Genomic DNA, 12,605 nt, shown 5'->3' on the forward strand with positions numbered 1-12,605 from the left:
CCTCTTCTGACGGTTTCACAGCAGCAGCAGCAGCAGGAGTTTAGCTTTGTGCATTCTTTACTTATTTTCTGATGGGACCGGTAGTCTAGTTTTCTGTTGTGTTTCTTTACTAGGGTTTAGTTTTGGTTAGGTTTAGGGAAGAAGGAAAGACACCAGATCCTACGGCCCTTTGTGGGCTGGTCTGAGTGTCCTCCTGCTTTTGTTTGGTTTGGCCGGCCCATCAGTATTTGTTTAGGTTTGATTTTGAAATGGGTTGTTTTGTGGGTTCTTGTGATTTAATAAATAAATTCTTGTTGTTTTTGCAACTACTCTGATTCTTTATTATGTTTGGTCTCTTTGATTTGGAGCCATTGGTGAGGTCGTAACAGAGACGAAGAAACTATATAAGGTTTAATTAATAATAATTTTTTTGATCAATCAATCAATTGTTTGTTGTATTAAATGTCAGAAAATTGGGGAAGGTGTCAATCAATATTTACTAAAGCCCAAGAAGACGTCCTCAAATGTCTTTTTTTGACGACATCCAAAATATACTTCTATCATAACAGATCAAAGATGGAATCAGATAATTTTGTCTTCTTTTTCCTCTAAAAAATGTGCACAAACTGGCTAATATGTTACCACATTAACTCATAAATTAAATAGTTGAAAAGTAGGCGAATTGATTAATCGTTGCAGCCCTGATTGTTATAAAATTCTCTTAATACTTAATAAATAAATTACATTACATTTTTGTAGCTATGTTTGTAAGAGTTTTATTCACCAATATATATAACGTTATAATCCTTTACTGTTTATTGAACCAGCTTTAGGACATTTAGTTTGACAGTAAACGTTTCTCTGTGTGTAGACTGACGGCTGTCCATCGAGGAGGGACCAAGCGCACTGGGCCCCGCCCACTCTCTGTTAGCTAGCTCTTGGCAACACCCACACAGCAGCAGAAAAGAGCTAGCTAACCCAGCTAGCTAACAAGGTAGGGTCTACAGAGTGAAGACTACTTTTGACATTTTGTCGCTTCCCCTGTCAGATCAATTAAAGACGTACATGTTTCATTAGCTTCTATTAACTTACGTGACTGACAGGTACAAATGTTATACTTTTCTACGTATCATGTGACCGTTAGCTAGTCGGGGCGTAGATGGGCGTTATCTACTTCTAGTAAACGTTTACTTAACCTATACATTATTATATAGAGTTAGATACAGACGTGATTAAAGACAGCCGTAGTAAGTTATCAGATAGTGTAAACGTTATTTACAACTTTGTCGTTACATTAACATTACGTTTAACAACGTAAAATAAAGTTACCGTTATTTAGTTCTGGTTTTATTAGACAAACACCATAAAACAAAGTTATATGTTTTTACACATTTTGTTTAATTACTTAATTTGTTTGATTCTGTATCCTATAAGGATAAAGCTATCGCTGTCTCGGTTTGGAAATTCAGTTCAAACTTGCATTAGGATTTCCTGCAGATGCCGCAGTCCCAAACACTGCCTGTGGCACACCACATAGTGTTACACAGTAGGAGAATGATGGGGAAAATCTGGTATTGTATTAAAACTAAACAGGCCGAATTGACAAAGAGACCCTAGATACTCATAATGTCTCTTCTATAAAATATCTTCCACATCCTATTTATTTATATTTCCATAAACAAAATAATAATGTGATTTTTAAATACAGTTTGGCGTGATTCTTAGTCCTCTTCATAGGCTGCACATATTCGGGTGTGGCAACAAAAAAGGTGGATAACTGGACAAATAAACAGTGTTAATGTCTAACTCAGTCTTTGTAACTCAGTAACATTGTGGACTATGGGTGTAGTCAAAGATTATATTAATATTAAAGTAAAATTAAATGTTCCTTTCTGTTTTTGTAAGGCATTTTATCTGTTTTTGTATATTTCAGGTGGTGTAAGTGTGTGTTCTTTGCTGTGATGGCGGCGGTGGGAACCCCGGGGCCAAGGGTCACAGACTGTGTGACCAAGGTGGCAATAAGTGTCTCCTGTGAGAATCTACTCGACATGGATGCTTTCTCAAAGTCTGACCCTCTGTGTGTGCTCTTCATGAACAGCTCGGGGCCTCACTGGTCTGAGGTAAGGAGGTTTAAAGGTCGCTCTTCTGCCAATATAACAAGTGCTTGGAGACACTTTCAGAGTAAAATGTGAAAAAAGTCCTTCACTCTGAAAGCTTTGTCTTTCCCTGTTAGATTGGCCGTACGGAGAAAATCATGAACTGCCTTAATCCCAAGTTTTCCAAGACTTTTGTCATCGATTATTACTTCGAGATGGTCCAGAAGCTGAAGTTTGAACTGTACGACATTGACAGTGAGAACTGCAGTCTGCAAGATGCTGACTTCCTGGGAGAACTGGAGTGTACGTTGGGACAGGTAAGCCCTCTTTCATGACAGGGGCTTTTTCATCATTATTTTGACTTATCATTTCAAGTGCTCTGGCATTTTTACAGTGACGATAATAAATATTATTCTCTTTGATTTTACAAAGCATTATGTTTTTTTGTCCAGATTGTGTCCTCGAGGAAACTTACAAAGCCTCTTGTCATGAAGGACAGAAGACCTGCAGGCAAAGGAACCATCACTGTGAGTGTCTTTATTCAGATTGAAAGTGATATTTGGAGGGTTAAAGGTTATTTTAATCTCAGAGTACATATGTTTCTTTAACACCATGCTGTTTGATGTCTTGTAGATATGTGCTGAAGAAAGGACAGACAACAGGGTGGTGGAGTTTGAAGCTGCAGCGAGAAAACTGGACAAAAAGGTTCTGCTTGTTTCTTTACTTTGTAATTAATTGTAGGACTTCGAATGGAAGTATAACAATCAGAAATGTTACTGTTCTCTTTGCACCTACAGTTTTTTATGGATAGAAAAACATTTCCTAATATATACTTATATTTGCAACATAAACTTTAAACACAAGTCAGGGCTATGTTGTAACTGCAGGAGCTACAAGAACAGTTACTGTTGGTGATAATTTGATTTAAGATTTAAGTTGACATTTCTGATAGCTGGCATATTTTCCATGAGTAAACCTTTGGTCGAATGTTTTTAAACCTATGAGCTGATGTGATCATTAAAGCTTGAATCAGGGTATCTCTGGTGAGATTGCACCTGCTGAGATGTCACCTAATTAACAAGCACAAGTAAGGAATATATTTATATACCGCTGATTTTCCTTTTTTATTACAGGACTTCTTTGGCAAGTCCGACCCTTTCCTGGAATTCTACAGACAGACACAAACTGGATGGCAGCTGGCTCACAGGACGGAGGTACAGACATACTCGTTATGAGGAGTGATACCTGAAAGAAGAAAGAGAAAGAACAGTGCATGGGCCAGTTAGGTTACATCTAGGATGGATATTGACAGCTTAAAATTAGTGGCTTTTATTAGGGATGTCAAAATAATGCATTTCTTTTATTTATTTTAGAGAAAATAAAGCACCAAAAATTAATTTGCAGTTTTATTATTAAGCCCTTTGCCTCCACATGTCACTGCACAAACAACAGTTCACAGTATCTAAGTAAACATGATGGAAGCAGATGAGACAACTTTACTTTTGCTTTTATTTTGTCATTTTCATCCATCCACGGTTGACTAATTAGTGGACAGTCTCCCCTCGAAGACGTCTCCTTCCCCCACAGAAGGAGGCTTCTCCTGCTACATTTATGCTACTTATGCATTTATTGAAAGAGGCCTGGCTGTTCCTGTTTAATATAGACTTCCTGTTATTGTTTATAAAGCTTGCAACAATGACGTCAATCAACTTTTTTTGGTGAATTTATAAACATTTCTGCTGGTGAGGAATGTAGACAGAGGGGACACTATCACCCCGACCTTACCCTGACAGCCTCCTAGTAATATGTCAGGAGAAAGTCGGGTTCAGCCAATGTGTGAACGCAGCAAGAAATACTCAGGGACAATCACGGCGAGCGAGTGACGGGGCATGGGAGGGGGCGGAGGGACGATGTCACCCTATTTAAAGAAAGTTATATCGTAATTCCAATATAACTGTGCTTCATTCTTCTCCACCATGTGTTAGTGTTTGTTCACAAAACTACTTTAATCTGCTCACCTTGCTTCTCTTCAGTTGTTTCTCCACACACACCTTCACCTGCTTCACATGTGTCTGATCAGTTTACATCCATCATGAGCTGCACTGTGTGTCTGCAGGTGGTGAAAAACAACCTAAACCCAGTCTGGAGACCGTTCCGTATCCCGCTGCAGGCGCTGTGTGGAGGTGACGTGGAGAAGTCGATAAAGGTAACACACAGGCACTGACTGACTGATGACACAGCAGCCGGTTGCTAAAGTCTGTCTTCTTGCTGCCGGGAGGAAATTATGAAATATTAGACTTTTGTTCTGCCGATGGTGGCTGCTGCAATCTTGTGAAATCTCCTCCTGTCTCATCGTGGCTTTAGTAGGGTTGCTTAGTGGTAGTAAAATATACAAGTATGTAACACACTAATCACTAATGTAATCTTTTTATTCTGTGTTGGATTAACTCTATGTGTATCCTCTGATGTGAAGAGGAAGGCAGGGTCTGGTCAATCTGCAATGCATGGTTTACAAATGGGATAATCTTGAAGTTTAGCTCACAGCCCAGCTTCAGTGATGATCAACACTGTTTCCATTTGCTTATTTAAGGTTCTGATTATCTTGATAAGGAAATGTGTGTTAGCTTTAGTTTATATGTTTTGTTTTTTGTTTCTAACCCTGTAAACGCACACTTGTCAGGAAGAGATCTGTTCCAGTCCGCAGTACAAGTGAGTTTACTGTCCCCACCATTAGACCTTCTCTGGGAGGATGCAGAGTCTGTGACAGGACGGGCCAAAGTCCTACATGCATCTTCGTCTGTCTTAAAGGAAAACAGCAAACATTAAAGGGATTTTAGCACATTGGTTAACTTACCTGTGAAATGATGAGAGCACAGTCGCCACAGTTATCCTGTGTCTCTGTTTTATCGATGACTTTCAGTTGGCCACAAGCATACACAAAAACAGGCAACTTATATACTTAATATTTGTTAAACAGTGTGGCTAATCAACACTGTAAAGGCAGGACATATACAAATCAGGTATTTTTTAACTGGTAAGTTATCCAATGGGACAATTCCCCCCAAAGGTTGGTGTTTTCCTTTAAGATAGATCTTTTCTGTAGTTGTCCATGAGCTGTCCTAGTTCTCCATCCGGTAGACTGACTGTAGCACTGACGCAGTTTGTCTCGTCTGTACTCTACACCTGTGTGTCTTTCGCCTGTTTTCTCAACACTGAAGGTCCCCAGTCTGCAGGGGGCAGACTCTGAGCAGGTATCATCCTCTAGAGGATGTAGTGGGGTTGTTTCTGTTCAGTTAGAAGGCTTGTGTGCGTCTCTTAGATTTTACATCAGGATGTCTTACATTGTTGCTCCACCCTTAACGCATGTCTCTGCTTGTCTGCTTTAACTTTCACACACTGATGATTGTTTGTAGGTTAAAGACAAACCAAGATATGTTGCTCAAATCAAATAGAATTAACTTGTTGGTTTGTTTCTCATGACTGTGTTTCTCAGGTGGATTGTTTTGACTACAACAACAGCGGATCTCACGACTTCATTGGATGCTTTGAGACCACACTCGCCCACATACAGCAGGGCTCACAATCATTTGCGGTGAGCTCTCTCTCTCTCTTTTCTCTCCTTTCTTGTAACACATATGTTAAGATGCTTTGCAGGTATTTATAAACAGTGTGTATATGTTAATACTGTAAATGTCTGACACTGACATGTGGTGTGTTTGTGCTCCTCTCAGGCCGAGTTTGAATGCATCAACAGCAAGAAGAAACAGAAGAAGAAAGGATACAAAAACTCTGGTGTTGTCATTTTTAAAAAGTGCCAGGTAATGTGTTTCACATTTTGTATTCTTTCTGAACTAAGTGTTTCTTACGCTGACCCCACACTGGAGGATAATCGGGCAGATTGAAGGTCAAATTCACACCTTCTGACGATCCCAGGGTTTGTCCCGATTCAACGCTGATCGGAACAGATTAACTGCACAAATCATCCTGTTGGCTCAGGAGTTCAAACGGACATAATCTTAACGTTTCTGACTTTATCTGAGCCTCCCTGAGTTCAAACCCTAGCTGATTACAGCAAGCTGACCAGGAAGTATCACCCAACAGATGTTGCACACTTTATTTCAAACTCACCTGCAGCTTGCATTGCAAAATGTATATTCCTTTTTGTTTGTTTTTATTGGTGCAAAATCTAAATTTGGTGGAGTCAAGTTTAAACATCTGAGTTTCTTTGAGATCCAAAGTCCCTGAATCCCCTCTCAAAATATAAATATGAATGATCTGCTTCTCAAACATGCGGCCGTTCTTACAATTCAAATATTAAAAATTGGGGAAATCTGTTGTTTTGTTTGTTGTCTTTAAAAATCCTCTAGTGTGCACCAAACATTAGTTTATATCCATATTCCACTGTCATGTGCAGGATGGAGGTTTTGCATACAGATGTGTACAATATATTTTATCGTGTTCGACATGTTCTTACTTTAAGAAAGTGAAACTTTACCACCTCAGAATGTATGTTATATAATTGTTGAACAGTTAAACATCAATATTTGTTTCCAGGTGGTGAAGGAGTACACCTTTCTGGATTACATAATGGGCGGCTGCCAGATCAACTTCACTGTGAGTAAAACAGAACTTGGTGAATATTTCCTCTTTTTATGACTCTGCAGGAAACATGTATGATGATGATGTTGTCAGACTTTTAATCAATTTTCTCTGTGTTCATCCTTCGGGTCAGATCGCCATTGACTTCACCGGCTCCAACGGGGATCCCAGGTTCCCTACATCTCTGCACTACATCAACCCTCATGGTCACAATGAATACCTTTCAGCTATCTGGGCAGTGGGCAACGTCATCCAGGACTATGACAGGTACATATATGTTATACAGAAAGTGTCTGTGTATAATGTGTATGTATGTATTGGTGTATTTGAGATGAAGCCTTCGTACTTTATTTCACCTCCTGTCTGCAGTGACAAGATGTTCCCTGCTTTTGGATTTGGAGCCCAGATCCCCCCGACAATGCAGGTGACTGTTTGTGTTTGTGTTTACTGTAATTCTCTTATACATGAAAAAAGCTTCTTTTTAAAGTCGCGGTGAAATGAAAAATGTCATTTTAATCCTTTTAGATCACGTCCCCGCTAATATTGTGCTTCTATTTGACAATATAGGCCAAAAAACCCCCCAGAAAATCCATTTCTTCGTATTCTTATATCAAAAATCAGATCATTTTTTCTTCCGGTTAAACTAAATGTCACGTGTGCTTACGTAAGTTAGCACCAAACATGTATCTAATGATATGTCCCGCCTGCACGTCCTGTTTCACTCGGAAATGTGTCACGATACGGAAGCTAGATGCTCTCGAAATGCCGTTTCAGCTCGACTTTAATTGATGTAACTGGGATCCATTGTAATTGTTGTTTGTGTTGCAGGTCTGCCACGAGTTTCCCATCAACTTCAACCCATCAAACCCGTTTTGTGCAGGTAAAAAACTGCTGCATGTTTAATGAGAACATGAGACGAAGGCCATTTTTAGCTAAAGTCATATGCATGTAAAAGCTCAAGTTTGAGAAAACATGAATAACAGAAAATGAAACAAAATAAATCAGTTATATGTGAGGTTGGCAGGTACAACAGAGAGATTAAAACAGGTGTATATGACATTTCATTGGTCATCTGTTCTTCCTTTATTGGAAAACTTACATACATATAACTTCAGCAACAACTAGTAAAGATATTATAAATGTATTTATTTATTAGTTAGCTAATAGAAATTCAGATTATATGTTTATAAAACAAAAATGGATTTGCAGCTTGTCCCTATTTTACATTGTTGTAGATATAATAAAGCATGCAGATATTTGGCTAAACTGTTTTGAAACAGTTCCAACACATCAGTCCACGCCTAATTGTTCTGATTCTCATGGAAATTAGTTTGTGTTCAACAGCGTGTATGTGTTTGTATTATTAGGCATAGAGGGCGTGGTCCAGGCCTACCAGCAGTGTCTGCCCCAGGTGAAGCTTTACGGCCCCACAAACTTTTCTCCAATCATCAACCACGTTGCCTGTTTCGCCCGGCAGGCCATCCAGCAGGACACGGCCTCTGTGAGTGGCTCCAAAATCAATCAAAGTTGTATGACTGAATCTGTCGTGTGTAAATGTTTTGGTTCAGAAGAAGCAGCTTAACAGCTCTGATTGTTGTGTCGTTTCCCTCCTGTCGATGTTTCACAGCAATACTTTGTCCTGCTGATCATCACTGACGGAGTGATCACAGACATGGACGAGACTCGCAACGCCATCGTCAACGCCTCCCGTCTGCCCATGTCCATCATCATCGTCGGGGTCGGGGGTGCAGACTTCAGTGCCATGGAGTTCCTGGACGGAGACGACGGGAACCTACGCTCTGCTACAGGAGAAGCTGCCATGCGGGACATCGTGCAGTTTGTTCCTTTCAGGCAGTTCCAAAATGTAAGCTACATCATGAAGTCTGCAGGCATGCACCACCCAACCTTCTTTATACTCCTAAAATAATGCACACATGTGAATGTCTGCGCATCTTATTTCAGGCAGGCACTGCAGCCCTTGCTCAAAGCGTTCTGGCAGAGTTGCCCGACCAAGTGGCCTCCTTCTTCAATTTATTTCACCTGAAGCCCCCCAGCGAGCCCAGTCCCTCCTAGAAATGTAGGGATACCCTCTCCGACTCACTAACCCCATTCCCCTCCTTCCCTGCTTCTGATCCAAAGCTGCATGTATTTGAATAGAAACAAAGTTAAACAACAAAATTAGCTTCACCACCCTTCTACTTTTAGATCTTTAATGTCCTGTCTAATCACAGTTTGTGGGACACTTTGTCTTCACACACTGGAGGTCTGTGCGAGTCTGCCAGGCTGTGGACTAAAGCACCAACTCAAGAATGCTCACTATTTTAATGAGGGAATCATGTGCTGCATTGTTTCTCATTAGAGATGATTCACTTCCTGTAGTAGCTGCTGTTTGCATGGAAACCGGCTCAGAGCCAAGAAACAGTCAGGCCAACAGATTCAGTTAGGACGGAGCTAGCTTAGCTGTGCCCCTGTTTCAGGCTTTATGTGAGGCTAAGCTAAACTGAAATAACTGTTACCAATTATCTTGCTGCTTTTGATCATCTAACACCCTGCCAGTGTGAAAACACAAAACTACCGTTTTAATGTTTTACTGTCAGGATACACACATTTCAGCATGTGCACAGTCACTATTTAAGTCACTGACCACATTTTTTGGCAGTTCATGTACATTTTAAAATAATGTTTCCGTCATTTAAAGCCAAAGTGATTGTCAGAGTTTCTTCCAGTCTTTTTTTTAAGGCCTGGAGACAAAACAAAAGAACAATCCATCCATCCATCCATCCATCCATCCATCCCCGCGACCCGGCCCCGGATAAGCAGAAGATAATGGAAAGATGGATGGATGGATAGACAGGTGTGCAGGAGTGAAAGAAGTGGATCAAAATTTGCAGAGAGACTTCACACTTTCTAACTTGAAACGTTTCAGTGCTGGACTTTCATGAGGCAGATGCTCTTTGACAAAGAGAAGCCATCTTCTGGCTGTTAGTCTGCACCCAATCACATGCCAACATGCAAAAACACGGCATAATAAAAAGATATCATTTAAATACTGTTACACAGTCTTCAAACTCAAACCTCAAGCTTGAAATGAAGACAATTCTGCATAGTAACATTGCATAGATTTATCCCAAAATGTTGACAATAAACTGGTATTTTAGTTTGTATTAATTAGACCTGTAACTATAGGAACATCTGCAGTGAGCATCCTTGGGCTTGTTTTTTGCTAACTCATATTCTAACCATAGATTTAAAAGCAGTTGTGATAAGACTTCCGATATAATCAGACTATTGACTGTATTTAAAGATGGACGACATGTCTCCCCCTCCTCTTGTACAAAAAAGAAGCCAAAATCCCCCCAGAGCGGGCGCTGCCATCTTGCTCTTTTGCACAGAGTGTGTGTGGTAGAGATTGTCTGGTGGAGCCGCAGTATTGATGTCCCGCCCCTTCCTCTACCCAAAACACACCTTTACCTTGTGTCCTTGGCGTGTTGGAGCCCTCAGGTGTCCTTGGCGTGTTGGAGCCCTCAGGTGGGCTCAGTCTGCAGCAGAACAGCTTCTTGTGTCGGTCTGAAGCAGATATTCACGCTGATGGAAAGTTCAATGACTGTAGTGTTAGTGTTAGTTACGTCTCCTCTCGCAGTTCCTCTTCTACTCTGCTACTCGGGAACAGAACGCTGCAGGAGCCCCATTTGTCCACAGAGCTGTCAATCATGAAGCCACACCCCCTTTTAATGACATCAAATAACTAATTAAAAGTAAACTAGTCAGAAAAATGAACACTTGGACATAAATCAGCATGATAAGAACTAACTATAATGACAGAAACATGTTGGAGAAAAATGTATTTGATGTGTATTTTGATTTTATAGTTTGACTCATGTCCCATCTGTTAACATGGAGGAGGCGGGCTTTAGGAGCTATACTGCAGCCAGTCAGCAGGGGGCGAGAGAGAGGGTTTGGCTTCACTTTTAGAGAGCTGTCATGTCGGCCATCTTTTCATACAGTCTATGGATCAGGCCTTTAACAATAGAGTGTTAACAGTGTGGTGTGGTGGTCTACAAGCAGACCTCAGGAAACTTTTATACTAATCATAATTTAATCGTCACAAGATCCATGTAGTGCTTGCCCTCTGCTTCTCTTTGGCTGCTGCTTTTAGTTCCCCTGCTTCCTCCTCTCTAAATCTTGCATGTTATTTGTCTCTTTCACCTTGTTCTTCTGTCTCTTCTCTTCAGGGTCCTCAGGAATTGCTCGCTCAGAGCGTCCTGGCAGAAGTCCCCGGACAGGTGACAGGCTTCTTCAACACCATGAAACTGAGGCCGCCCAACCACAACACTCCTGCCTCTGACCTCTCAGCAACAGCACCCCCAAGTGATGCATCTTGACCCGGCCAATATCTCTCCTCAGTGTACCAGTAACTCGATATGCACAGACACTCTATTTTTTCTGGATCATGTATCCCTTTAAAGGCCATATTAGCATGCAGCATCCAGTCATATTATGATTGTAAGTCCCAACAGCATGATGCCATAGTGGACTGATATATTTTATTAAATTCGCTAACAAGTACTTACCATAGATATTGAATGTGACATTAGTGTTTGATTTTATACAACTCAAGTGCCAGAATTGTTAAGAAGTGAGTAATGTTGTGTTTTATTGATCTGAACCCAGTGTGTGTTGACAAAGATCTTTGTGGAAAGATAAGGCAGCTGAAATAAGCCTTTTCATTTGTCGGTCAAAACGTCTTCTTGTTCTTCATCTCGCGTCTAATATCTCCCCAAGTATCTCCATATCACAACTTGTTTGTTGGTTGTCATCCTTTCATGTTTCTCTGGGAAATTAAGCATGCCTCATATTGAATCATGAACAAATCTTTCCACACACAAACACAATTCAGTAATGTTTACAAGCTGGAGGCCTACATAATGGATCAATAACTTTGTTATAATACCTTTTGTAGATTTTACACTACAAAACCTTTATGTTGTCTTTGCTTCTGTTTTCTACTTCAGTGAGTTTGAATGAAACAAAGAGAATCTCTGGAACAAATATCACTAGTGACCGATAACTGCACGTTTACAAATATGTACATTAGCTGTTCAGTCTGTCTTAACAGGAGGAAGTAAATCCTCTCACTTCACTGACTGTTTTGTAAATGCACTAATACATTTCACAAGATGTTCAAGTATTTTTATTGGTATTTGCACTGATCACTGTGCATTGCCTTTGTCATGGACTTTGATTCATCGATTGTTGATGTAAATATGATTTAAAAGCAAGAAAAAAATCCACTTTTATTATGTTAGTGTTATATTATTTGAAAGCTTAGCTTTTATGTTTGTACTGCTGCCTTCTGTCTACTGACATGAAAAATCTGTATGTCTTTTCACAAAGTAGTGATTTATTTTCTTTGCAATTCTTGTACACCTTATGTTTATTATTAAAGTAAGCTGTAAAATATAACTGCAGGTGAGTTTTCCCACAAGACTCAATAAATACTTATTCTTATGTACATTTGTGAGTCCATTTTGATTTCTGTTTCCTCTTAAATATGTCACTATTCAAATAGTTGTAACACTGGACAATGTGAGAGAGATTTTATATATTATATAAAATAAAGAGCTTAAGTCTTTGTATATTTCTTTATATATTTATAAGGACTTCCAGCGAAGACTTTCAAAAGAAAAGTGAAATTAGGAAGAATGTATAACTTCGGGTAAGTCCGCTGACTATCCATACAGCGGTGTTATTGCTCAAACTGTATAAATCTTTTTATAATTTTTATTATTGTAACAGACGTTACGCTGTCTCGTTCTTGGTGGGCGAAGCGTTTATCTGTGCATGTTGAGGGCGCCGTAGACTATAGGTTGGGGGCAGAGCCTGACGTTATATCTTATCGCGATACATTTAGTTGAAAGGGCGTTACCACCC

At 40.0% G+C, this 12,605-nt stretch overlaps 1 protein-coding gene across 2 annotated transcripts; it reads left to right on the top strand.

The window, feature by feature from the left end:
• The first annotated feature begins 934 nt into the window (after positions 1-934).
• LOC138595650 (copine-3-like) lies at positions 935-12,186 on the top strand. Of its 2 annotated transcripts, XM_069666989.1 has the most exons (17): positions 935-973; positions 1,913-2,099; positions 2,213-2,392; positions 2,528-2,602; positions 2,709-2,780; positions 3,209-3,289; positions 4,192-4,281; positions 5,569-5,667; positions 5,807-5,893; positions 6,630-6,689; positions 6,808-6,941; positions 7,044-7,098; positions 7,503-7,554; positions 8,042-8,175; positions 8,302-8,538; positions 8,637-8,751; positions 10,907-10,987. In XM_069666989.1, exons 2-16 carry the CDS (start codon positions 1,941-1,943, stop codon positions 8,745-8,747), a joined length of 1,626 nt encoding a protein of 541 aa, XP_069523090.1. In that variant the 5' UTR covers positions 935-973; positions 1,913-1,940; the 3' UTR covers positions 8,748-8,751; positions 10,907-10,987. The 2 variants fall into 2 exon arrangements, with proteins under 2 accessions (XP_069523090.1, XP_069523089.1); XM_069666988.1 differs by lacking the exon at positions 8,637-8,751 and having other exon boundaries at positions 10,907-12,186.
• Positions 12,187-12,605: the final 419 nt, after the last annotated feature.

Source organism: Semicossyphus pulcher, unplaced genomic scaffold (genome assembly GCF_022749685.1).
Source record: "Semicossyphus pulcher isolate SPU_LCO1_2020_fin unplaced genomic scaffold, fSemPul1.0.p SCAF_18, whole genome shotgun sequence".
NCBI lineage: Eukaryota > Metazoa > Chordata > Actinopteri > Labriformes > Labridae > Semicossyphus > Semicossyphus pulcher.

Excerpts from the sequence above, each read along its gene's own strand:
- LOC138595650 (XM_069666988.1), top strand. The coding sequence starts at position 1,941 with ATGGCGGCGGTGGGAACCCCGGGGCCAAGGGTCACAGACTGTGTGACC. Across the intron at positions 2,100-2,212 it reads CGGGGCCTCACTGGTCTGAG|ATTGGCCGTACGGAGAAAAT; the intron begins GTAAGGAGGTTT and ends TTTCCCTGTTAG. Across the intron at positions 8,539-10,906 it reads CTTTCAGGCAGTTCCAAAAT|GGTCCTCAGGAATTGCTCGC; the intron begins GTAAGCTACATC and ends TCTTCTCTTCAG.